The following is a 27,972-nucleotide window of genomic DNA, read 5'->3' on the forward strand; positions in this document are numbered from 1 at the left end:
CTCAGCCTCATCAGCCTGCCCTGAACTCCGGGAAATTCTGCAGGCAGATGAGTTAATTGTTCTAGACATAGGGGGTGACAGTGAATAACCAGGACTTTACAGCTGATACTTTTAAAAATCAATCAATAAAAGGCCTGCTTAGGAGTCTCCTTTATAATGGGGTGACAGAAAAGGTAGCTAGGGCACTGCCTCACCCACTCACCCAGCAAGGCCCCTCGTTCCAGGAGCAGGCAAGAATCCTCATCCTCTAATCAGCTTCGCTTCTTGAAAACAAGCAGCCTCTCACTCTCTGCATTGTGGTAAGTCTGTGGGGCCCACAGCTCCATCAAGCTCTCCAATTACCTTGCCCTTTCAAAGCCGGTATGCTAGGAGCCCTGGGCAGGTTACTTGCTGCCCCTGGGCCAAGTGATAGCTAGGGGCAACTGCCAAGATACTGGGGGTATCAATTCCCAGTTTAAAAACATTGGGAACTTCCAAAACTGCTTCTGCTTTAAGTTGAACATTTCTGAGACAGACAGGTCTGTTTTTAAATCAGTATCTTAATGGCTCTAAAGCGCTACAGGCATTTCCATAAACAATAATTAAATAATGGTAGTAATCAAGGAAGGATCCTGACTGCAGTAGTGGATGGGACGGCTCAACAATCTTATGCCTAAGGAAGGGGCCTGACTGTTCTCCAAGCAAGAGAACGGCGACCTGAATCTAATATAGAAAATGCCAAAGTAACGTGCGGTTCGGAGGTTTCTTTTTTTTTTTTTTTTTTTTTTTTTTTGAGACGGGGTTTTGCTCGTTACCCAGGCTGGAGTGCAATGGCACGATCTTGGCTCACCACAACCTCCGCCTCCTGGGTTCAGGCAATTCTCCTGCCTCAGCCTCCTGAGTAGCTGGGATTACAGGCATGTGCCACCGTGCCCAGCTAATTTTTTGTATTTTTAGTAGAGACGGGGTTTCACCATGTTGACCAGGATGGTCTCGATCTCTTGACCTTGTGATCCACCCGCCTTGGCCTCCCAAGTGCTGGGATTACAGGCGTGAGCCACCGCACCCGGCCTCGGAGGTTTCAACGCGGTTCAGAGGTTTCACCAATGTGGGGGGCCTTTAGGCTCACAAATGGCTAATTCTGGTTCAAACATGTAGAAACTAACCAGATAGTCTGAATTACCATACAAATGAAAGCTCTGGGCTCCTGTCTTTGCTGAGAGGAAATGGGAACAGTATGAGTCATGTCACAAACGAATACTGTCCCACACAAGGCCCCAGACAGGCACTGTTCCTGGATCTCCAGGGTCCTCACTTAATTCTTTCTTTCTTTTTTTTTTGAGATGAAGCTGCATTCTGTTGCCAGGCTGGAGTGCAGTGGCACAATCTCAGCTCACTGTAACCTCCAAGTTCCAGTCTCAAGCGATTCTCCTGTTTCAGCCTTCCTAGTAACTGGGAGCCACATGGAGCCACCATGCCCAGCTCATTTTTGTATTTTTAGTAGAGATGAGGTTTCACCATGTTGGCCAGGCTGGTCTAGATCTCCTGACCTCGTGATCCGCCTGCCTCAGCCTCCCAAAGTGCTGGGATTACCGGCGTGAGCCACCACGCCCAGCCCAGTTCTAAGAATTGGTCAAAGCTTACCTTCATCATGAAGAAATACTAAGTGAGCAGCTAAAAGAGGTGTACAGCAAGACATGGGGAAAAAAGGGGTGGTGGGAGTAGAATGGCAGCAGGAAATAGCTGAGTGAGCTTCTAGGGATCGACTCCTTGACAAATGGAGTTTAGACCCCTGGGAGTTAGAGGGACTTAAGGGAAAGAAAGAAATCACAAATGCAGCTGAGATGCAGACCCTGTAACTGCTGGTTCCACAGCTTCGCTATCTGCCCTCCTGCTTATTAACTTTCATGGTGGTCATCAAAGACCTAGAGCTGATTGGTAAAAATCCTCTACACAAACAGGAAAACATTGTTACCAACTCACATTTCTCCCAGGCAGAGACACTGACCATATGCTTCTCTCTTGATAAAAGACAAAGAGAAAATCTGACTACTGTTGATTATTTAGGATTACCACTGAGTTACACAAGATGAGCCCGTGAATTTTCCAAACTTTTGGATTTATTTTCATGGAGTCTTAGTCTTTCTCGGAAAAAGGTTTGGTATGCATGAAAAAAATCAGCTACTAAGTATTCTTCTCTAAAATGCAAAGAGGTGAAATGCTTCTCTACAAGACAGGGAAATGTAGCTACATAGGTAACATCCCTATTTCATAAGAGAGACTTCCGTAAAAGAAGAGAAATGATCCCAGGCAACTTGTAATTCCCAGAGCTCCAGAAGAGGAAGGGACTTGGCAAAGTCATCTCATTGATGAAAATCACAAGTCTGGTTGGTGGCAGATGGGAGGTTGAAACCTATCCTTCCAACTATGCTTTCCATTATTGTATGGCGACCTCATGGCTCAGCTGCAGGTAGCACCGGATCAGATTCTGCCTAAATATTCAATCCCAGCAGGGCATGGTGGCTCATGCCTATAATCCCAGCACTTTGGGAGGCTGAAGCGGGTGGATCATCTGAGATCAGGAGTTTGAGACCAGCCTGGGCAACAAAGTGAAACCCCGTCTCTACTAAAAATACTAAAAATCAGCCAGGCATGTTGGTGCGCAGCTGTAGTCCCAGCTATTCAGAAGGCTGAGGCAGGTGGGAGGATCACTGAGTCCAGGAGTCGGAGGTTGCAGTGAGCCAAGATTGCACCACTATACTCCAGCCTGGGCAACAGAATGAGACCCTGTATCCAAAAAAAAAATAACAATCAATCCCATGCCTCCCCACTTTTCTTACCAACAATGGCTCTTCTAGCTTCTTTCAGTAAAAGCTCAGTAATTGTTTATCCAGTTGCCTTGACCTGCCTGGCAAAAAGCTAAAAGCTGAAAGTGGAAGAAAGGGGAAGGAGGAGATGAAAAGAGGGTAAGGAAAAGAGAGGCAGAGACCCAACAGACCAGCTCTCCAGAGCATGTCTCGTAAGAGTTCACCACATTCCCACACCATCCTTACCTTTCTAGAATGCCCTCACATCTGCCTCTATTTAAACTAAGAGCTAAGGCCTCAATGGACACTCACCTCTTTGTAGGACCTGAACATCTGCTCTTGCCAACTGATGCTGCAGCCTGGCCATGGCCCAGACTATGTGTGTTCAACTCTAGGACAGCCACTAAACCGAGCAAGGAAGTGATTACTCCAGGTAAAAGGCCTGCGGGCCCCAGCTGAGCGTGCATACTTTGGAAGCACACAGCTCCATGTCATCACCAGGGAATGCTCTTGTCATCTGTGATCCAAGACAACTCCACCTTGTCTCCTACATGGTTATTCAGGCTCACTGGTACACATGCCCCCACTGATATGTGACCCAGCCCATTGGGAAACAGATGCGGGTTGCCCAGCCCCAGCCCCTATTAAGTCATGAAGCTTGGGATGTCCCAAATTCCCAGAAGTCCATTCTCCAGTAAGGCTGGAAATGGCAATGACCCAGGTAGAGGTGCTACTCAACACTGTTCTTTCTTTCCTTCACTGTGCTGCAAACTTACTTAGTGGTCATTTCAGAGGGGCTCCTCCTACCCACCTGAGAAACCAGATTCTCCCCCGACCCAGAGGCACCTATAAACCTCCCCAGTCTTCCCAGCAGTGAGGAATACAGAAGACTGATACCACGGAATGGTCCTAAGGGAGACTCAGCACTGTTTGCAACAACGTCAAGGTATCTTCCCTCTTAGAGTCAAATGTTAGGGTAAGATCCTGGCTAGACAGAGAAATAATTCTAAATATGGTTCATGATCTAGCAGAGATTTCCAGAAAACAGTTCAAAATAAACTCTCCATGATGGAACCACTCCATTGAAGAGACTTCCGATCATGAACCAACATTCACAGGGTGGAGAGGCTCTTCAATCCTGTTCTCCCAGGACAAATTATCTGAAGCCAGATTTTCAGGGTACTCACCAGCCTCCATTCCACTGGCAGTTTCCCAGAAATGAATGTATGCCCAAGTGGCCAGCTGTAGCCTGAAGCATGCAACAGCTGCGGGCAAGAGTTTTCTTAGCATTTGAGCTGGGCAACAAATGCTTAAATGAGCTCTCACACTAAAATGAGGGAGGCAAGAGGCAAATTCAAAGCCTGTTTTCACCGCCTTGAAGACGGGAGGGTCACACAGCATGAATGTGGACTAATGACACATTGTGATAAGGCTCCAGTTGTTTTGACAGGAGACTTCAAATACTACCAAAGGGAGAGGTTTTCTGTGCTAATGATGTGTGAACACGATTTTGAAAATGCAGTTAGTCAGAAAGTGCAAGGTCTCTGGGCCAATTTCAGGACCAGGAGAGAATCAACTGGCTACCTGTAGCTGTTATAAGTTGAATGCAGTTAGATAAGTTGAATGCGTTTCCTGTGTCACTTTAATTTCCCTGATAGATCCAGCTTAGCTTGAATATACCTGTGTTAACATGCTAATAGAATGCAGAATTCACTGAATCCCAGAAGGTAAAGAAATGTGGACCTGCAGAAACCCTCAATTAGAAGTTTCTGGTTTGTTAAATTCTAACATGTCCTTTCTCTGATTCACATCTTCTTCCCAACCCCAAAATGTTAAGTACACCTCACCTCACCACACACACACACACCCATCTTTGGTCCTCAGTATTCTCTCCTTGGTATTCTCAGTACACTCACCTTTGATAATCTGAATACAACAAGTGACAGTTCTAGGTAAGAGACTCTGAACCAATCTGCTCAATTTCCTCATCTGTACCATGGGGAGAATAACACATCTACTTTGTAAGACCCCTTATAAGACACTGTGAGATTGAGTTAACCCAGGAAAAGTGTGTTGAACTGAACCCAGCACATAGTACCTGCTCAAAAATGTTAACTATAATTACAGTTATCTCCACTTTCAGCGACAGAAGGCATTGCCTGAACTCAGCTGCTAACTTCCTGCACCAACATGGAAGAAAGGTCCCTGAGAAACCTGGGAAAAACATAAGCATACCAAGGCTGGGGCCAGCTAATACTAATTAGGCTTGTTCCTTGTCTTCACATTCACAAAACAGCACTAAGCTAGGAAAGTGGTGACGTTCTCTACACTGTAAATTAGTAACTATTGGTCACTATTACGAATTACTAATAATTGCCATCCCCAATTTGCTAGAATAGGAAATCAACTCTATTTTCGCTCCTCTTCCTTTCTTAGGGCAAAATCTCCATGCCTTGCTTTTTATGTTTCCAACACCCATTCCTTTTCTCCTAATGATTTCCAGTGGGAGTGACTCACAACTTCAGTTACAAGCACTGGAACCAAAATTCTTACTGTTACTAAAAAGGGACTCCAAAGTAAGTTGGCAAAAGCTTGAAATGCTCCTTCAGGTACCTCCTGATGGACACACTTTATGTCTAAGTTAAATGAATCATGACCTCTCCTTTCCTCTGCTCTCCCATGCATGTGCTTATGCCTTACAGTCATCCTTCCTCTCCCTCCTCACGATCCGTAATATATCAGAGACTCAGTGTTCTCCTTCCCTTCCGAATGCCACACTCTGGCTGAGCAATAAGCTCTCTCCTAACCATCTTCCTTCCATCAATCCATCCAGCACACCGCTGCCAGGCCAATCTTCCAGAAGCAACATGGAGGACTCCTCAGGCTGCTGTTCAAGACCCTCTCCCAACGTCCGGTGTCAGCACTTGAGCTTTGGATGTACCCACCCACCAGCGAAATTGAAGAACTCATTCCAGGTCATACTCCCAATCATTCTCACTCCCAAGAATACTCACATCCCCACCTTTTTTTTTTGAGACGGAGTCTCACTCTCGTCCAGGTTGGAGTGCAGGGGTGCGATCTTGGCTTACTGCAACCTCTGCCTCCCAGGTTCAAGCAATTTTCCTGCCTCAGCCTCCTGAGTGGCTGAAATTACAGGCACCTGCCATTGCACCTGGCTACTTTTTTCTGCTTTTTTAGTAGAGACAGGGTTTCACCACATTGGCCAGGCTGGTCTCAAACTCCTGACCTCAGGTGATATGCCCACCTCGGCCTCCCAAAGTGCTGGGATTACAGGTGTGAACCACCGCACCCGGCCCACATCCCTGCTTCTACTACAACTAGAAGCCTTCTCTGTGCTTCCTCCAACTGCCAAGCCAACTTCTCTACAGCATCCCCTTTCCCCGCCCCGAATCCAGCCATATTGGGCTTGGCGCCCCTGCTCAAATGTGCTGTGCACCCTCCCATCTAACAACTCAGGAGCCAGCTCCCTCCTCCCCTCCTCTCCTTCAAGTCCCTACCCAAGTCTGCCCTCTCAAGAGCACCCCCCACCACCCTGTCAGAAATCGCCTCCCCCATGCCCCACACCTCATCTTCCTCAACACGCTCTGTCTTTCTTCCACAGTGTATCGCTTACTTATTATGCTAACTGTTTTCTGCCACACACACCCACTTCACCCCACCGAGCTCGTGGATCTTTCCTGGTTGACGCATCCCAAGTGCCAAGAATAAAGCCTGGCATGGAGAAGGCACTTCAAAAATAATTGCTGAATGAACTCACTGTTGCTCATTTTCCACCACAATCTTAGAACAAGGAAAACACTTTCTCATGGAATACACTGCAGTCGGATTTCAAGGCTCTGTCATTTCTAAACTCAGCTCATGCTCAACTAAAGCTGAGGGGACAAATTAGTCCTAGCTATAAAGCTTACATTTGCAGCCTTCAAGCAGTCCAGTTGGACTATGTCTTGTATGGAAGCAATCGGAGTTCACTTAAATTTTTTTCCTAAACTTTTCGAAAAAATAGAGAAAGTAGGTCAGGCGCAGTGGCTCATGCCTATAATCCCAGCACTTTGGGAGGCCGAGGCAGCTATATCACGAGGTCAGAAGTTCGAGATCAGCCTGTCCATGACGGTAAAACTCTGTCTCTACCAAAAATACAAAAATTAGCCGGGCATGGTGGCAGGTGCCTGTAATCCCAGCTACTCAGGGGGCTGAGGCAGGAAGATCACTTGAACCCGGGAGGCAGTGAGTTGAGATTGTGCCACTGCACTCCAGCCTGGGCAAAAGGGTAAAACTCTGTCTCAAAAAGAAAAAAAAAATAGAGAAAGTAAGAAAGATATATTGGGCTATCTTATGGCCCAAGCTAGATACTCAGTCAACTGGTGGTCCAATGTCAACTGGGTCCAAATGACAAAGTGAAAGGCTAGTCAGGTGTTTCCTAAGTTCTCTATAAGGACCTGTGGAGACCCTGTCAGGTCTTCAGGGGAGGCAGCCTTCACAGCCGCATCCAACAGTCACACATTTACAGTTATGCTATAACACACCAATGATTACACATTGTTTTCATACAAGTTGAGTCAAGGGGCAAGACCTTCCTCTATTCTTATACTATGATATGATCTGATTTTTTCTTTTCTTTCTTTTCTTTTTTTTTTGAGGTGGAGTCTTGCTCTGTCACCCAGGCTGGAGTACAGTGGCGCAATCTTGGTTCACTGCAACCTCTGCCTCCCCAGGTCAAGCGATTCTCCTGCCTCAGCCTCCTGAGTAGCTGGGACTACAGGCACACACCATCACGCCTGGCTAATTTTTTGTACTTTTAGTAGAGACTGGGTTTTACCATGTTGGCCAGAATGGTCTCGATCTCTTGACCTTGTGACTCACCTGCCTTGGCCTCCCAAAGTGCTGGGATTACAGTTGTGAGCCACCTCACCCAGCCTTTTTTTTTTTTTTTGAGACAGGGTCTCGTTCTGATGTGCAGGCTGGTAGATATAGTCACATGATCATAGCTTGTTGCAGCCTCAACCTCCCAGGCACAAGCAATCCTCTCACCTCAGCCCCCTAAGTAGCTGAAACTACAGGCACACACCATCACACCTGGCTAATTTTTTTGAAATTCGGTAGAGACAAGATTTCACTATGTTCCCCAGGCTGGTCTTGAACTCCTGAGCCCAAGCGATCCTCCGACTGTGGCCTCCCAAAATGCTGGAATTACAGGCATGAGCCACTGCCCCTAAGAATGTGATCCTCCAAAGCTGAACTGGTGGGCACAGTGGTAGATGCCTGTGGTCTTAGCTACCCAAGAGGCTGAGGCAGGAGGATCACTTGAGCTCAGGAGTTCAAGGCCGCAATGCACTATCATCACACCTGTAAATGGCCACTGCACTCCAGCTTGGGAAACACAGCGAGACCTGTCTCTTAAAAGAGAAAATCCTGAATACTCCCAATCTGTATTAGCATAAATGATCAGCTCTCAATGTGTGGACTAGGGGTCCCTAAAATACTTACAGGGGGTCCCCCTCAGGCTCTTCCTTTTCCGGCTACCTGTGCAAGGCCAGGGTTTGCTCATAGGGTCCAGTCAAACAGCATGTTGCAAGAGAGTGAACGCAAAGGTAGGTCTGAGACGCTAGTGTCTTCTGTTATGTTGGAAGTCACAGAGATTTGCAAAATGGAAAACAATGCCTTGCCCCACATCTTTTGTTTTAGAGCATAAAACACGGTATTCTTTTAGAGATAAGGGTCTCATTCTGTCACGCAGGCTGGAGTGCAGTGGTGTGATCCAGCTCATGAAAGCCTCCGGTTCCTGGGTTCAAGTCGTCTTCCCACCTCAGCCTTGCAAGCAGCTGGGACAACAGGTACTCACCATACCCAGCTAATTTTTCCATTTCTTTTTTTTTTTAAAGACAACCTCTTACTATGTTTCCCAAACTTTTTTTTTCCCCAAAACCCTTATTTTTATTTGGTGAGACCGTTTGACTCTGTCACCCAGGCTGGAGTGCAATGGTATGATCTCAGTTCACTGCAACCTCCACTCCCAAGTTCAAGCAATTCTCCTGCCTCGGCCTCCTGAGTAGCTGGGACTACAGGCACATGCCACCACACCCAGCTAATTTTTTATATTTCTAGTAGAGATGGCATTTCACCATGTTAGCCAGAATGGTCTCAATCTCCTGATCCAAAGTACTGGGATTACAGGCATGAGCCACCATGTTTGGTGGGTCAAAACATTTTAAATAAAGTTATTTATGTGAACATGTAATGGGTATGCTGTCATTTTAAAATGAATTAATAGATATTTTTTATATTTGTTTCAATTTCTAATGTGATCAATATTTATAGATATAAACCACATAAACAGAAGTCCCTTGGAGTCCGAATTCCTTTTTTTTTTTTTTGAAACTGAGTCTCACTCTACCACCCAGACTGGAGTGCAGTGGTGCAATCTTGGTTCACTGCAACCTATGTTAACTGCAACCTCAGCCTCCCGGGTTCAAGTGATTCTCATGCCTCAGCCTCCCAAGTAGCTGGAATTATAGGCACCCACCACCGCGCCCAGCTAATTTTTGTATTTTTAGTAGAGACAGGTTTTCATCAGGTAGGCCATGCTGGCCTTGAACTCTTGACCTCAAATGGTCCCCCTGCCTCGGCCTCCTGAATTAGTTTTTAAGAGTATAAAAAGGTCTAAGAACTGCTGACATAAGCTTTCTCTCAACTACCTACCCACCTTTCCACTTCCCAAAAAAAGATCTTGGCAAAGAAGATAAATATTCTTGTAGAAAATGGATGGGTTCATTTTTAAAATAAATATCTCATTGCTTAACTGACGTGCCAGACAAAGAAACGAGAAAGAGAAAAGGAAAGAAAAAAAAACAAACCATCAAACAGAAGACAGAGGAAAAGGAAAGAAAAAGACAGGGATGTTTTAAAAATTGATTTTACATGAAAGTATTTGTTTTATGAAAACCTGGGGTTCCTCACCAGAAAGAAGCCTCTAGATGGAGTTTAAGGGATTTATGGACCCCTTGAAATGATATGCAGAAGGGTGGTCCCTATCTTTATCTAAGGCAAAGGTCCACATTTTTCATCTGATTCTCAAAAGACTGTGTCCAAAGGTCAAGAATCACATGGTTGTTGATGTGCATTTTCAAACCAGGAAACAAACTTATCTCTGAGTCACTGAAGCTCAGTTGCAAAATAAAACCAAATTTTAAACATCAAGACAATTTTTTTAGAAACTCAAGCTCCTCTTCTGCCAATGCTTCACTCTTTACCCTGTTATTAATACCTGCTTGTTACACAAAGCAGCCGTGAGGGACGGCTGTGCCAGAGTCATCCTGGCCACCTCTCTCTGTAATCCCTGTTTTAGGTGGCAAGAGTGGTCAGTAACAATCTTCTTTTCAACCAAGTCCTTTTTCTTTTTCCGTGTCTGTACCAGAATTGAGGGTTTTGATCTTAAAATCTGAGGATATTGAACTGAAACCTTTTCAGGCACAGGGAGGTAGTGCACTAGTGTATGCTTTGGAAGAAAAGGCCCTGCTTGATCAACAAGTCAGAAGACTTGGGTTTTTGGCTGGGCGCAGTAGCTCATGCCTGTAATCCTAGCACTTTGGGAAGCAGAAGCAGGAGGATCACCTGAGATCAGGAGTTCAAGACCAGCCTGGCCAACATTAGTGAAACCCTTTACTACTAAAAATTCAAAAAATTTGCCAGGCACAGTGATGTGTGCTTATAATTCCAGCTACTCACATGGTAAATGCTCGAACCTGGGAGGCAGAGGTTGCAGTGAGCCAAGATCGTGCCACTGCATTCCAGCCTGGGTGATAGAGTGAGACTCAGTCTCAATAAAAAATAAAAAATCTGGGTTCTCATCTAGTTATGACACCTTCTCTCTTCATCTCTGTCTTTTCTGGGAATGCGCTGTCTGAAACTGGCCAGTGAAACTCACAAACTGACTCACCAGCACCACACCTGGCTGGGGGTGCTCCGAGAGCAGGGCTCCTCGCTGCTCTCCTGAGGCTGAGGTTCTCTGAGACTCGCTCAGTACAACCTAGCTGTGTTCCTTCATCTCCCAAGTGGATGAATGAAGCTCTCCTCACAAGCATGTACAGTGGCTCCACGCCAAAGCTTCCCACAGAACACAGAACCTGGCGACAAGACTCCATCAAATGGCAGGGTTCTCTCTCTTCCAGCTCACCCACTGAAAGTCTCAGAGACACAGGAGAGCCGAACCCCAGTACAATGAGGCAATCTTAACCATCACAACTAACAACTCCTATGTGTTAAGCATTTGTATGTGTAAAACTGCCACGAGTTTTCCATTCATTCCCTTGCAGAATCTCCAGCCTCATTTAAGAGGCATTGAGAACCATGGAATTTAAATAACCATCATTCTCAGCAAACTGACATAAGAACAGAAAGCCAAACACCGCATGTTCTCACTCATAGGTGGGTGTTGAACAATGAGAACACGTGGATTCAGGGAAAGGAGTATCACACGCTGGAGGCAGTTGGAGGGGGTAGGAGAGAGACAGCAGGGAATGAGGAGGGATAACTTGGGGAGAAATGACAGATATAGACCTAAAGTAAAATAAATAATAAATAATAAAATATACTAAATAAATAAATAACCAAGAGGTAACAGCCTCAACCTTGCAAGTTCAGATATGCTGCTAACTTCTTTGTCTGACACTAGGCTGCCCCCTCCTCTGTCTATAATCAAAGAAATTCATAAAGTTCAGGCCCAGAGATAAGCTAGCCATCAATTAAATCCAAGGAGCAACCTATTCAGTACTTTCACAGAAACCAACAAAACAAAATTCTGCTTCAAATTACATGAGGCTTTACCCATACTGACTCCAAGACAACCTTTTCTGCCCAGCACGCATGTGCATGCACGATAAACATGCTCATAAAACACACGAATGTAACAAAAAATTGCCAGCCAGACCCTGTAGCACCTACGTGACACTGTTGAAGACTGAAATGTGAAGTCCAATGTCTTCTTGTTTCAAAATCCATCCAACAACTGAAAAGAATGCAGACACGGGAAGAATGGCCAAAACCCTTTTTAATCACTTTCAAATCAAATGAAGTTGTTCACATTATTCCAGATAAAATGTGTTTTCTTCCAGGCTTAGAGGTCATGCTCTTGGGTCAAATGTCTGCCAGGAGCTCTTTTCTGGGGAGTAAAACTGCTGACAGGATGATCACAGATTAAACTACATCACCAGGGCAGCCAAGGAGACTTTACTATCTATGATTCAAGCTCACTGGAGAGGTCCCCTGGGTCAAAAAAAAATTTTTTTAAAGCATTCTTTTCAAGGAAGCCTCCACACCCACCGCCTCTTAAAATACGCTCTTTGGAACATAGTGGGCTCCCAAGAAATCGCGTGGATGAGCATGCCAAACTTAGACGAGGAAATGTGGGCGGGCGGATAGCGTTATGCATAATTCTGAGGTTTGTTTCAAGTCATTAAAGATCCTCACTCAACATATAAAGTCAATACAAAAATAATACTTCTGTGCATTTTCTAGATGCCGCAAGAGGGTTCCACACACGGTATCCCGATTGGTTCTCCTGATAGCCCTGTGGGTAGCTGGTGTCACTCCAACTGGACAGCAACAGATCCTGGGGCACAGAAGATGGAGTGACTGGCCCAAGGTCACCACTGGGTAAGCACACATGCCAGGATGCAAAAGCCCTTCTTAGGATTCCTGGCCCATGGCACTTCCCATTACATTAGGCTGCCTAAGCGGTGATTTTATGAGACACCACCTTTAGATGATCTCACTTCCATATATTAACAATTTTAGAAGGTGACAAGCCAAAGGACGGAAATTTCATATAACAATGACAGATGAGAGCTTTCAGCAGTACCAGACCTGGACAGGAGAACTGTCCTTTCCTTTGCCCATTTTCTGGGGGTAGCCGTAACTCAAAGGCTCAAATCCCCATCAGCCATTGAGTGTGGGGGAGAGCAGAAATCTACACATCCCTAGTGTCAGAACCATAGAGAGCCAAAATACAGCAGGGTACCCCCCTCTCAAATCTTACAGAGCATATGCACCAACCTGGCACTGTTGGGAAAAAGTGAAAGTCAAAGGTGACATTCTGTTTTTAACAATCTATGTCCGAGTATCCTTCTCTAAGCTCCGAAGGCCCCACAGATCACCTCTTTGAATCAGTCCTGCAGTGCCAATCCGATGATGTCTTCAAGACAGACATTCAATCCCTTTCAGGTTACTCTTTAATAGGTCATCTATCTCCATGATTGTCAAATTGACAGTGCAGAAGTAGCCCTCACGGGGTAGTCAGAGGGGCTGCACGTGGGTTATCAGGTCATTTGGGTCATTATATTCTCAATTCAGAAGAGATGGGTTAAAATTCAGGGAGTGCATCCAGAGGCAAGCCTCAGGCTCACCTTCTCAGACCACAGATGCAGCCTTTTTAGCAACTTGGTTTCTAGGACATGAGTGTGTTTTTCTTTCCTTAGAGTCAAGGGAGCATGTGCATGTTTGTTACATGGATATATCATGTAAAACTGAGGTTTGGGCTTCTATTGGACCCATCACCCAAACAGGGAACACAGTACCCAAGAATTCATTTCTCAACTCTTGCTCCCCTCCCTCCCAGCTTTTGGAGTCCCCAGTGTCTACTGTTTCCATCTTTATGAAGTACTCAAGATACTGATACAAACAACTACCCTGGGTCCTCAACCCCTGTGCCTCCACTAACAATGCTGAAAATTACAAAAGCTAACAGAGTTGCCCTCACTGGCTGCTTCCTAAGGACCAGGCACTACGCTTCACACATTACTTCATTCCACTTTCTCAAAGAGTCTTATCATCCCCACTTGACAGATGCAGAAATTAAAGCTACAAGAACGTGAACAGCTTATCCAAAGTCACGCAGGGAAGAAGAGGTGGAGCCAAGATACCTGGCTTGGACACCATCAGCAAGACCTGTCCCCAGGCAGAAACACAGACAGTCTAAAGTCAGTTTTCTTTTTCTGGGCTCCCCCTACGCCCTCCATCATGCGCTCATTATATTTAGACCCCCTTTCCAGCAGAACGTCACCTTGAAATGCCCATTTGACTTGAGCTGGAGCAAAGCTGGAAGGTGCAGCACCGCCTCCTACTGGCCAGATCAGAGTGCTGACTGCAGTGGCGTTTGCTGGTCACCCTTGAGGCTGCTCCGCCATTCAACGCAAATGGGCCAAGTCTGGATTTTTAGCCTGAAGCACCATCTACAAACCACCTCCCCATCCTGGGCAAAAGCCAAGCCTCCCTGAACTCTGCCTCGGCGAACAGAAGTACCAAAAAAGGCCCAATGCATGCAGGATTATTCCACATTTCTTTCTTTCATTGACAGAGAGTCTTGCTATGTTGCCCAGATGGGACTGAAACTCCTAGGCTCAAAGGATCCCCCTGCCTCAGCCACCAAGCCGACTCAGTTACTCAATATGCTATTATTTCTAGTCTTAATTATTATTGCCAACTAAGTGGTGGTGCCTCCTTTCACTAGGAAGACACTTTCAAAGTCTTTTTTTTTTTTTTTGAGACAGAGTCTCGCTTTTGTCACCCAGGCTGAAGCGAAGTCTTTTAATAATGTTTCCCACCCACGGTTTCATACGCTAGACCCCGAAGCAGGCAAGTTGAGCATCTTTATCCCCATTTTTCAGAGGAATGACTTGAAGTCAGGGTTTGCCCAAGGTCAAACAACTAGCTGGCTGCAAAATCAGAACTGGAAGCCACCCATGTTATTCCTTCCGCTACACCTCCCTCCAGAGACAGGGCTGGCCAGCATCGCAAGGAACAGGAAATTGAAATGGCTCCCGGTAAGGTAGCAAGCCTGCCAGCCCCCGAAAGAAACTGACGAGTGACCCAAACCCGCCCAGAATTTAAAATGCCTCCTCAAAGGAGTTGCCGGCTAACCTCCTCCCACCTGCTGCAGTGAAGAAGTTAAGTTCCAAGAGTCTGCAACCCACCATGCCTGTTTTTCCACGGAAGGACTAAGTTAGAAAGGAAGCTTGAATAAGTGGGATGCTGCTGAGGAACGAACATGTAGAAGCAGTTTCCTGATCTGAACTTCGATCAGCTCTATTCCCACTCCTATCACATCGCCACTCCCCACCCCTAACTTCCCTAATCCCCACCCCTTAACCACTGAACCATAAGAGGGGCAAAGCAGGAGACAGAGGAATCCTACCAAAACAGCACCAGCTGCAGCAAGTACAGGCAAACAGGGTAAACCCTGATTAAAAGATGGAAATCTTCTAAGGGCAAAGTCATTCGCTCAAAGAGTCATGCACCAGTCCCAAAACATTGAAACAAATTTCAATCACTTTACCTGAGTTGTTTTAGCTCTTCTGCCTTGCATGCTGTTGCTATGGCTAATTTGTGGGTTGGTGGCACCTTCGGAGAGACAGTGAGATTTCCTACAGGGAAGCGTGTTATAATTACTGTACGGAGGAGTCTCTTCAGCAGCAGCTGGTGGCATCTTACGGTTTGCAAGATCGGGAATATCAGACACCAAATTCCGACAGTAGCCTGCAAATTTGCTCCCCGGCCCCCCGTTTGCTGTCACTCCAGAGTTTTTCTGAGCATACAAGTCACCCAAGGAGTTGGCTCGCTGACAGGTGCTGAGCTGCCGCGGACTCGCCCGCGTTTCCATCCCCCGAGCCTCCTCGCAGTCCTTCTCTTCGGCAGAACCCAAGATTTCTTCGTTGCTTGTTAAATGTTCTTGGCTCAGATCAGAGAGTGAGAATTCCAGGCTGTCCTCCCGCCAGATGTCTGCAGATTTGGAGCGTTTCTTCTTAAAGCTCGCCATCTCCATGAAAGTGGGCCCATTAGATGTATAGGAATGCTGCCTCCTGCCTCCCTCAGCCAAATATGTAGCGTCATCCCCGTAAAGCCTGCTCTCCTCAGAATCTGGCATGCTCTGCACAGAGGCTGCGGTGAGGACGATGCTGCTGTCTACGCTGGGAGTGACAGAAGAGTCGGTGTAAGACACAGGTCTCAAGCCCATGTCTACTCGGTCCACCCAGATGGGGCTGCCGAAGTCCTCTAGGGTACCATCTTGGGAGAAGGGCTCCAGGCCATTTTCAGCCAGGGATTGGGGGATGCTGGGGGTGCTGCTGGATCGGGTGCTCACTTCAGAGTTCCTGTGGATCGCCTTCCCCGAGGAAGCATGCCTTGTCCGCCGCGTCTTGTGCGAGAGGCGCAGGGAGCGGGAGGTGTGCTTGCGTCCCAGGCTGGCATGCTTTTCTCCATAAAACTCATGCTCTACATGTTGACTTTCTGCGTTTCCCATGGTTTTATGGTCTGCAGCAAAGTGGGGGGAAAGGGGGAGAACTGAGTCACTATTAGCACAGGTATAGGCATCTTAGAGAAAGAGCTCAGCCGGCAGGGAGGGCAGAACACCTTGCCTCACAGGGGTGGTCAAGTACCAGCACAACTTCCTATATGCACCTGGTAGGTTCTTGGACTCTTACCTGGGTGCAGGTGAGCAGTAACATCATCTGCTGAGACTGCCCCTGAGATGTGAAATAAGCTCATAAATATGAGCATCAGAGAGTGAGACTTGTCTCTGCCCAGAGGGAAGATGACCACAGGACATAGGTGACAGCGCTGCATTTGTACAGCCGGAAACTCTGCTGTCCTTCACTTCCTTACTAAACATTTAAAGTTCTACTCTTATGTATAAATTGAAAACTCTGAAAGTACAAACCAAAATGTTCACCAAAGTTGTAGTTTCTGTTTGAAATTATATACATATTTCAAGAAACAAAACTCAGAGGTATGTTGGGTAACCTCCTTCCCTCCGTGACAATGGGTACTTTTGTTTTTTTGCTCTATTTGAGCTCTAACAATACTTCAAAAACAATCAGAAACGGAAAACCTCTGGCTGGGCACGGTGGCTCATGCCTGTAATCCCAGCACTTTGGGAGTCTGAGACAGGTGAATCAAGGTCAGGAGATTGAGACCATCCTGGCCATGCTGAAACCCCATCTTTACTAAAATACTAAAAATTAGCCAGGCATGGTGGCAGGCACCTGTAGTCCCAGCTAATCAGGAGGCTGAGGCAAAGGAATCGCTTGAACCTGGGAGACGGAGGTTGCAGTGAGCCAAGATCGTGCTACTGTATTCCAGCCTGGTGATAGAGCGAGATTCCAGCTCAAAAAAAAAAAAGGAAAACCTCAAGGTATAAGTCTGATCAACTTTTCCTAGTAAATCAAAGTCAAAAAAAGGGGGGGCGGGCTTTTACCTTTCATAGCCTTCTGAGAACACCTTGAATTTAGGGGCATTTTTGGAGGACTATGGAGGGGTGGCAGGGATGGGCAAAACAAAATAGAAACTCCTCTTTCTGCTTAGCAGCAGATTAATGGGTTTATTTCTGGGAGCAAATCCAACCTGCGAACATTAATCTGGTACAGCGTGCCCTGCAAACAGAAATGCACATTATGAAACCACTAAGCGTGATTCAGCCTTCCGGGGCCCCCCAGGTTAATTCAAGTCCCTCCGTAATTTTTTCACAGTCTCTCTCACTGACCCGATGACACAATTCTGTTACCCACAGTGGGAAAGAGAAAACTCTTCAAAGCTCGACAACTGTGACTTTACTTAGCCTATTCTCCTTGCTGCATGAGGTCTCTCTGTCACACTACAAATTGTATGCACTTAAGACAGCGCACATGAAAATAGCTGGAAAGGAAAGAAAAAAAACAGAGGAACTGGGCACATCTCTGAGGTGGTTCTTTTAACCACCTATAGAGCCATTCATTCAGAAAATACACACTGAGCACCTACCATGTTCTAGAAGCCAGAGATACAGCAGTGAACAAAAGAGACACATCCCCTACTCTCATGAAATTAATTTCTAGCCAGGGAAGGCATGCAATAGACAAGAAAGTAAAAGGCATCGTGGGGAAGCAGGAAATGATTATTACCAGGATCACTGCAAAGAGATCGAAACACCGTGGAATACAATATACCTTGCACTGATCTGGGACTTACTCCATAATCCCACTGTTCAGGCTGGAACGTTGCTGAAACTCTCACCAGCACATCTTTACTGAAATACAACGTGTGGCAACACAACAAGAAACCCTCCGTTTAACGTTCCAGTGAGTTCAGAGGTAACTCATGCAGACACCAGATGTTAAACTATTCCCAGGCTGGAATATTCCCCACCAGGGCACACATCAGAGGAGTCTCAGATGGAATTTTCCAAAAAAGACAATCTCTTTTTTCCTAGCAGCAAGTAGATTTCAAAGCAATATGTTCATGCTTCTCTAGTATCTTCAAGAAGCAAGGGAAAAGATATAAAAACAAAAAGATCAACGGTCTGTGCACAACCATTTATATTATCTAGATTCCTAAGAATAGCACATGCTACGTTTCTTACAAGTAAAATAAATAAATATGCATTTCAGTAGCACTAAAGACTTGACCAATGCCTTGGAGTCCTTTACTGTTTTAAAGTATAAATTAAGATACCTGGATGTGCCTATGTAACTATACGTTTTGCCAATAAATAAGGACTTAGAACCAATGTTAGTCATGGCCCTGTTTTAAGAATCACATAGGTTTAAATTTAAAAGAAGAAAGAACAATGATGAAATGAATTGAGTAAAAGAAAAGGCAAAGCTGCTGCCTCAAATATGCTAGGATTTGCCCTCCTCTAGCACATACATCCAAAGTTTGCAAATATAAATTGACAGATATATTTTCAACAACAGCTTTCTGGTAAGGCTTGTTTCTGCCAACAGAAAACTCATCAAGTTAAAAGCCTCAGGAGAGGTTTCCTGAAGGAAATGGCCCCAACCTTCAAGAATTACCGCACTCCATGCATCACGCTGACGGGTCTCTTATATTAATAGCATTCTTAGTAGCAAGATTTTTTTCAGCTGGCCAAGGTAGGAAAGAAGCCACTTTTATCTTCAGAACTAGAATGTAGAGATGAATGCCAAATCTCCTAAATCCTACTAAGAGAAATTCTCAGGAGATGGCCTAAGGAGAGTGAACAGGAAGCTTGGAACAACTAAAGTTAAGAAAAATAAGTTTCTAGGGACCGCTGCAACACCCTTCAGTTTGAAAGCTATTCCTGAAAGGTTAACAAGAATGATGAAAGCCCATGTGGAATCAGTGGGGGGCTCTGAAATAATATCAGCGCGAAAAGTTAAAATTGCTCATTGTGTCCGGGCATGGTGGCTTCTGACTTAATCCCAGCACTTTGGGAGGCTGAGGCGGGCGGATCACGAGATCAAGAGATCGAGAACAGTCTGGCCAACATAGTGAAACCTCATCTCTACTAAAAGTACAAAATAAAAATTAGCTGCGCCTGTAATCCCAGCTACTTGGGAGGCTGAGGCAGGAGAATCATGTGAACCTGGGAGGCAGAGGCTGCAGTGAGCTGAAATCGTACCATTGCACCCCAGCCCCAGTGATAGAGGGAGACTCTGTCTCAAAAAAGAAAAAAAAATTGCTCATTGCATACAGGAGACACAATTTCCTGCTTCGGGACAACGCCTGCCCTACTGGCCACCCCCAGAAAGTTGGTGAATTCCAAGTTTTAACCTTTCCATGTACAAATGTAAAATACCAGCTACTTCCATCATCTTAATTTCTTCCTATCCTATCTTAACCCTTTTTATTTTCATTTAAACAAACAAAATCTGATTTGCATTTTGTATTTGAGTGGGCTTTGTTGTTCCTGTAGCGCAAAAGAAGCAAATTCAGGGAAGAAAATAACTTTTTATTTTTTCATGGCTTTCACAAGACTAGAAATATTCCACGAATGATAAAGAATCAATAAATAGGCTGGGCGCGGTGGCTCACGCCTGTAATCCCAGCACTTTGGGAGGCTGAGGCAGGCGAATCACAAGGTCAGGAGTTGGAGATCAGCCTGACCAACATGGTGAAATCCTGTCTCTACTAAAAATACAAAAATTAGCTGGGCATGGTGGTGTGCACCTGTAATCCCAGCTACTCAGGAGGCTGCGGCAGGAGAATTGCTTGAACCCAGGAGACGGAGCTTGCGGTGAGCCAAGAGCTCACCATTATACTCCAGCCTGGGTGACAGAGCAAGACTCCGCCTCGAAAAAAAAAAAAAATCAATAAATATTGGTGCATTTTAGTAACAAAAGCAAAAAAGTGAAAAACCAGCACCTCACCAACATCATCACACAGTCACTAGGTAGGACAGAGAATATTTGGGACAAGAAGGACAGGCTGAAATAAAAACATTGGGATTGACATTGAAAAGGAAGATGCCAGAAAAATGATACTAGACCTCAAGCTGGGAAATATCACCAGTTTTAAATTCATTAAACTTCTTTTTTTTTTTGCGATGGAATCTCGCTCTGTCACCCAAGCTGGAGTGCAGTGGCACCATCTCGACTCACTGCAACCTTGGCCTCCCAGGTTCAAGTGATTCTTGCCTCAGCCTCCTGAGTAGCTGGGATAACAGGAACCTGCAACCACGCCTGGCTAATTTTTGTATTTTTAGTAAGACAGAGTTTCACCATGTTGGTCAGACTGGTCTCAAACTCCTGACCTTGTGATCCGCGCACCTTGGCTTTCCCAAGTGCTGGGATTACAGGCATGAGCCACCAAGCTCGGCCAAATTCATTAAACTCTTAATTTCAGAATACAACTTACATAGAATGTTAGTGGTCCCAGGTAGTGCTCATGTTTAGCAGCTAAGTAGGAGGGAGGTAGGACAAGTTATTTATTTATTTATTTTTAAGACCGAGTCTCGCTCTGTCACCAGGCTGGAGTGCAGTGGCACAATGTCAGCTCACTGCAACCTCCAACTCTTGGGTTCAATTGATTCTCCTGCCTCAGCCTCTCAAGTAGTGGGATTACAGGCGGGTGCCACCACACACAGCTTATTTTTTGCATTTTTAGGAGAGACAGGGTTTCGGTGGCCAGGATGGTCTCGAACACCTGACCTTGTGATCCACCCGCCTAGGCCTCCCAAAGTGCTGGGATTACAAGTGTGAACCACTGCACCCAGCCGTAGCATAAGCTTTTAGCCTAAGTACAGCTCTTAGTATTCAAACCTCAAGTATGGCTTCTCACACTTTTCTTTTTTTCCAATGTTCTAAGCCAAGCTTGTCTAACCCACAGCCCGCAGGCCACACGGCTGGCTTTTGTACACTTTCTTAAAACACTATGAGACTTTTTGGCAATTTTGGTTTTCCCGGCTCATCCGTTATCATGAGTGTTAGTGTATCTTATGTGTGGCCCAAGACAATTCTTCTTCCAGTGTGGCCCAGGGAAGCCAAAAGATTGGATGGCCGTGTTCTAAGTTCTGGCTTCCTTGGCCAGCCTCAGGGCCTGTGCCTGTCCCTGTCCCTCTGCCTAGAATGCTCTGCCTTTCCACCTACTCCACCAAGTTCCTTCAGATCTTCAATCACATGTCCCCTGGTCAGGGAGGGCTTTCCTGGCCCCTCCATCTAAAACGACAACCAACACTCAGCACTCCTTACCCCTCTTCTTTTGTCTTCCACCTTCACATTGATCATGATTGTAACCAACAATATGTTTCACTTACTGGTCTTTCTTATTCTCTATCCTTTCCCTCTAGAGCCTAAGCTTCGGGAGGGTGGAAGGTTTACTTGTCTTGTTTCCCGCTGTATCCTCAGTGCCTAGAACCCAGCCTGAAAAGTTGTAGGTGGTCCACTAAAAACACACCAAAGGCTGGGTGCGGTGGCTCACGCCTGTAATCCCAGCCACAGCACTCTGGCCTGGGCAGAAGAGCATCACTCCATTAAAAAACAACAACGACACTTCTATTATACAGTGACCTTTCTTTGAGGTCTGGGGACATTTGGATACAAGGAAGCCCTTAAAGGCTGCCGCACTGTCCTTGTTTCCCATCCCGTCCCTCCTCCTCCTTACATTCGCCACTAGGTGCCCTAGGGCAAAACCAGATGTGGAGACATATGGTCACATCTACGTTGTCCAAAGGCAGGAGTTCCCCAGGAATTCAAGTAGGAACTAGAACAATTTTCTACTATTTCCTTCCCTTCCTTCCTCCCGGTCTCTACTATAAGCCTTGAACTTCTTGGGGGGAAAAAAGAGAAAGAAAAAGAAAAGGAGAAGCTGGTTATGGTGGCTCACACCTGTACTCCCAGCACTTTGGGAGGCCGAGGTGGGCGGATCTCAAGGTCAGGAGTTTGATTACAGCCTGGCCAATACGGTGAAACCCCACCTCTACTGAAAATACAAAAATTAGCTGGGTGTTGGTGGCACGTGCCTGTAGTCCCAGCTACTCGGGAGGCTGAAATAGAACTGCTTGAACCCGGAAGCAGAGGTTGCAGTGAGCCAAGATCTCGCCACTGCACTCCAGCATGGGTGAAAGAGCAAGACTCCACCTCAAAAAAAATAAATACCGGATGACAAAGACACTTTCATCTAAGATGTGAAAACTCATACAACTACCATGTAGCATAGGTGAGAACATGACCACAGTGCGAATGAGACACAGCACACATCCGTCTTCAACACGCTAGCCTCTCCTCTCAGCATGCCTGGAAGAAACTGCCCAATCAGCTCGCTGCTCTCTGGGTCCCTTCCACTGGCAGGTCCATGTCAGTCTCTCACTCTGGACCACTGGGTTGAAGGTCACCCTGATCCATGAACTTAGGGGTGAGGGCGGTCAGCTTGTACTCCAGTGTGTTCCCCTCCCCACCCCCAATTCTTCCTGGGGAAAGAATTAAGGGCTTGCACCTGTCTCACTGCACTGAATTCTCACCTCAGGTTCTTATCTTCCTCTTCCTTTTGGTGCAGTGCAGAGGTTCAGGAATGAGGTTAAGAGTTGAGAGGGCACCTCTCCACATAGTCAGAGTCACAAGTGCCAAACTGCTCAGGCCGAGGCGATCCAGACAAAGTGGGGGCATGATGGGCAAGAGTGTCATCTCAAAGTGGGATTGGGTCAAAGCATCAGGAGTTCCCAGAGGAGTGCTTAGGGCCAGGGATCAAAGACAACAGGATGAGTGGGATTTTTCTATGCTTACCAACACCACGGTCCCTCTCTTAAAGTGATGAGTTCAACTTTTCAATAAGTAATCACCTTTAAGGCCTTTAAATCCCATCAAATTAAATACAGATGCTCCTCCATTTATGATGGGGTCATGTCCTCATAAACCTATTATAAGGTGAAAATATCCTAAGTCAAAAATTCATTTAATACACCTAAGTTACCAAACATGATAGCTTAGCCTAGCTTACCCTAGATGTGCTCAGAACACTTACAGTAGCCTACAGGTGAGCAAAACTGCCTAACACAAAGCCTATTTTATAATAAGTATTAAATATCTGTTGACTATTTATAATAAATGCTGAATATTTCATGTAACTTACTGAAGAATGTGTTGAAAGTGGAAATCAAAATGGTTGTATATGAACCATCGTAAAGTTAAAAAAACACAAGTTAAACCATCCTAAGTTGGGGACTGTCTATTCATCATAAAGGAAATAAAAGGTATTTGAAGAAACTTTGTCAATATGCACAAATACTTTTTAGCTAAGGTGGTTCATGGAAGGTGATCATTTCTCACGGACTGCTTTTATAGACTCTTTACAAAGCTTTTGTATAAAAAATGATATAGAACTATACACATACATTGAAACAATGTCAGATTCCTGGCTTTGGTATTTGATTATGATTATGTAAGATGCAACCATTAGAAAAAAACTGGGTGATGAAGCCAGGTGTGGTGGCTCACGCCTGTAATCCCAGCACTTTGGGAGGCCAAGGCGGGCAGATCATGAGGTCAGGAGTTTGAGACCAGCCTGACCAACATGGTGAAACCCCGTCTCTACTAAAAATACAAAAATTGGCTGGGCATGGTGGCACGTGCCTGTAATCCCAGCTACTCAGGAGGCTGAGGCAGGAGAATCACGTGAACCCAGGAGGCGGAGGTTGCAGTGAACCAAGATCACACCACTGCACTCCAGCCTGGGCGACAGAGCAAGACTCTGTCTCCAAAAAAAAAAAAAGGGGGATCAAAACCTGAGAATGCCACCCATTTGAGGATGAGTTTGCTATTTTGGTTTTCTTGTCCTTGTACCAAGGGTGAGTATGGCACCAGTGAAGCTGTGACACAGGCAAGAAAAAACTCTGGCCCAGACCTTGTTCAACCCAGAGGAACCAACAGTAGTCCCCGTAAACCAGAGGAAGTGTGGGGATCTCAGAGAAAAGAGAAGTGGAAAAGAACGTCCCATGATAGTGCGTACCAATCTGCACAAGTTCCAGGCTCACTCCTCAGATGCACATGCCTAGGACTAACCCAAAGCAAGACAGCAAAAGCTTTGAGAACTGAATCATGACATAAACCACAGCCCAATCCTCAGACTAACCCGAGTGACACAGGAATGGGACAAACTCAAAGCAGTATGAAAACCGAGCTGACATCAGAGTCTCCACCCAAGGAGGCGAGACAGTACTTATAATCTGAACCCAGCCAGGTCCACTGCCTGCAAAATAACAAGGAAAAACCAACACTCTCCAGATGCTGTAGCAAGACGTGCAGCACCACAACATAATATTCAAAATGCCCACAGTGCATTCCAAAGAACCAGGAAAATGTAATTAGCTTTCGGGGGTAAGGACAATCAATAGATACCAATCCCAAGGTGACCCAGATGTTGGAATTACCACACAAAGACTTTTAAAGCAGCTATTATAAATACGTTTCCTGAGTAAAGGCAGACACCCTTAAAATTAATGAGAAACTTCACTGCTTGCAATACCTGTGCAAGATCATTATGAACATCAATGATGAAACTAGTACATGAGTAAAGGCCAGGCATAGTGGCTCACGCCTGATCCCAGCACTTTGGGAGGCCAAGGCGGGTAGATCACCTGAGGTCAGGAGTTCCAGATCAGCCTGGCCAACATGGCAAAACCCTGTTGCTACAAAAATACAAAAATTAGCCAGGCATGGTACATGCCTGGAATTCCAGCTACTTGGGAGGCTGAGGCAGAAGAATCACTTGAACCCAGAAGGCAGAGACTGTAGTGAGCAAAGACCATGCTACTACTGCACTCCAGCCTGGGCCACAGAGCAAGACTCCTTAAAAAAAAAAATAAGTAAACAAACAAAACATACATAAAAAAGAAAGGTCAACCCTTTATGACCCAAGATACAGCACATACACTGCATCATTAAACCACCTGTACTGCCTAAGAAAATATTCCCGTTCAAAGTAAGGATGGCCCCTGTGGTCAAAGTCCTAGACATAAAGAACACAGGAAAATACTTCCACAACCACTGATTGTTGAGAGGGAAAAGGAAGGAAGGAAAGAAATAGGCACAAGGGAATCTGGAAACAACTTCATCACCTTGAGGACTAAGGAGGTTATAATAATATTTTTATGGTCTGGATGTCTCATGCCCTCAATGAAACCAGAGGTTCCAGCGGTGCTCCCAGCAGACAGCAGGCTGCCCCACCCTCTAGCTGAAGAACAGGCAAGTTCCACATGAACAATGCCCAGCCCTGCAGGTCCACTGGCCAGGGCCTGCCCAGTGTGGGAGTAAATCATCCAAAAGCTGATTCTATCACAGGGTCAAACATCTCCAGTGCAAAATTCTTCTCATCCTCCAGAAGTAAAGTCTTATATTTGAGATGCACATTCAAAATACAGATCTTGAGACAGTTAAAACTTTTCTCTCCAAGAATATTAATATGAGGCTGGGCATGTTGGCTCACACCTGTAATCCCAGCACTTTGGGAGGTTGAGGCAGGTGGATCACCTGAGGTCAGGAGTTTAAGACTAGTCTGGCCAACATGGTAGAACCCTGTTTCTATTAAAAACTACAAAAATTAGCTGGGCATGGTGTGGGGTGGCGCCTGTGATCCCAGCCCTACTCAGGGGGCTGAGGAACAAGAATCTCTTGAACCAGGGAGGCAGCGGTTGCAGTGAGCCAAGATCGCGCCATTGTACTCCAGCCTGGGTGACAGAGTGAAACTCCATCTCAAAGAAAAAAAAAGAATATTAATATGTAAATATGTCACAACACATATACAGATGATAAATCTGTATAAAAATTTTAATAAGCAATTATTCTGGATGGATTGCTTGTAGGGCTTTTTTTTTTTTTTCCTTTGAGATAGTCTTACTCTTTTGCCCGTGCTGGAGTGCAGTGGTGCCATCTCAGCTCACTGCAACCTCTGCCTCCTGGGTTCAAGTGATTCTCCTGACTCAGCCTCCTAAGCAGGTAGGATTACAGGTGTGCACCACCATGCCCAGCTAATTTTTTGTATTTCTAGTAGAGAAGGGGTTTTGCCATGCTGGCCAGGGTGGTCTTGAACTCCTGACCTCATGATCCACCAGCCTTAGCCTCCTAAAGTGCTGGGATTATAGGCGTGAGCCACCACGCCCTACACTTACACGGCATTTTAATTTTCACAATTATAGTTTTTTTGGTATTTTCTAATGTTTTTATACTAAACACGTAATTCATTTTAAGGAAAGAAAAATAAATAGAACATGCCAACAGGTTTTTAAGTCACTGAATTTCTTTTACAGTTGAAGGGAGTGAGGATGTGGGCACTATGCTGACAGCTACAACAAAACCACATCAAACCCAAACTCAACAACAGACGGCCTGGGAAAATTACCTCGGATGAGGAAAACAGCGCCTCGCTTGGATTCACTCCACTTGTTCGCTACGTTTCAATGGCACACTGACCTCTGCTCATGATACCTATGGCGGGGTTGTTTGTTCCCTGACACATTCGTCTGGTTTTTAAGTACCCTCTTCTCACTTTATTATAAAATCTCAATGGCAGAAACCATACCTTACTTGTGACTGTGACCTAAATACACCAAAGTTTTAGCCTAGCTCTTCTGAGTGGGAATCTTCATCACTGACACTGCCTTATGATTATAAAAAGGGCACTTCAAATACATCAAATCTTCGTTCTCACAGGTGGACCCAAGATAATCCAGTTCATCTCAGATCCAAGTCAAAAGTTAGCTAAGAAAGCCAGGTTTCTCTGTCTTCGGCAAGGACATTGTGACACCGACCATAAGGCATTTAATGATGTAAGTTACAATGATTAATAAGACAAACTTTCACTCCCGTGAGATATTTAAAAACCTATTAAAATAAACGTAATCATGACCCTTCTGTGACTTGAAAATAGGCCTCCGAAACTGCACGAGAAAGGATGAAATGTATTTATTTCTAAGTTAAATTTGAAGCGAAATCACAAGACAACAGATTGCAAATTTAAAATTAGATTCTAGTGGGAGGTCTTGGTTTCAAGCCTGTTTTTTCCCTACAGGCTGAGCTTGAAGACGGTGTTGGGGGGTGGGGGTGAGGGAGAGCTAAGATTAAACCAAGACAAAGTTCGGAAAGTTTTCACTAAATTGTTACAACCCATGAGAAGAGTTTGCCAAGTCACACACAGACACCCCGAACACACCGAGACTAAGCGGGAAAGTTTTGCAACAAATACAAGATGATCTTTGATTTCGAAAAGATTATTATTCTGACTGTGTTTATTTTTACTTTTTAAAGATTATCCGAAGCATAAACAAAATGTATCATTGTTTTCAAGTCAGATTTTGAATGCCAGGTTCGCCTTTTTCAAACGTAATCCTGTATAAAGATGGTAAAATCCAGGGATAAATTTAAGAGATCCTGAGGGCAAGTCCCAGGGAGGAAAGGATTTCATAGGCACCTAACTTTCTCGTGTCTGTTTTGTTTTAACGCTAATACTTTTGAATTGTCAGATGGGTGTGACCTACTCCAAGGAGGTGATTCCAAATTCTTTTTCCCAGGAGCTACACACAACAATGGTGGTAAAGTGTATCTGTCCCACCACCTTTGAAGCATTTCCATTAATTCATACAGACATACAGGCTCAAATATACACATGCAAACCTACCTTAAAAGGCAACAGTGGTCCCCAGCCCAACTTGCTCCAAGGGCACTGTGGCATTTAGATACTGAGGATGAAAATGATGTCTGGATGAGCAGCCACTGGGCTGGGGATGGTGTCAGCACCTGCCCCCTGGGGTGGCCATGGCAGTTTCATCTAAGTCTGTGAGAATGCGCCACAAACCTGGAGAGGAGCGGGTCAGAGAAGAGAGAAAACCAGAAAGGAAATGATGAGGCAGAAGGAAGCAAATCAGCATGTTCTGTCAAACCCATTTCAACTATTCCAT

General features: G+C 45.4%; 1 protein-coding gene across 16 annotated transcripts in view; it reads right to left on the minus strand.

Annotated features, from left to right (window-relative positions):
- TIAM1 (TIAM Rac1 associated GEF 1) overlaps positions 1-27,972 on the minus strand; it is a 449,049-nt gene that overhangs the window by 146,136 nt on the left and 274,941 nt on the right. For 13 of the 16 annotated variants that reach the window (XM_035283112.3, XM_035283121.3, XM_035283114.3 and 10 more), the window contains 2 exons: positions 27,693-27,869; positions 15,133-16,106 (listed from right to left, as the gene is read on the minus strand). In XM_035283112.3, the coding sequence (XP_035139003.3) occupies positions 15,133-16,095 (963 nt within the window). In that variant the 5' untranslated portion in view covers positions 16,096-16,106; positions 27,693-27,869. The remainder of the gene's footprint in view (positions 1-15,132; positions 16,107-27,692; positions 27,870-27,972) is intronic. The other 3 variants (XM_035283120.3, XM_078358817.1, XM_078358818.1) reach the window with 1 other exon arrangement.

The sequence above is a fragment of the Callithrix jacchus genome, chromosome 21 (genome assembly GCF_049354715.1).
Source record: "Callithrix jacchus isolate 240 chromosome 21, calJac240_pri, whole genome shotgun sequence".
NCBI classification, from domain to species: domain Eukaryota; kingdom Metazoa; phylum Chordata; class Mammalia; order Primates; family Cebidae; genus Callithrix; species Callithrix jacchus.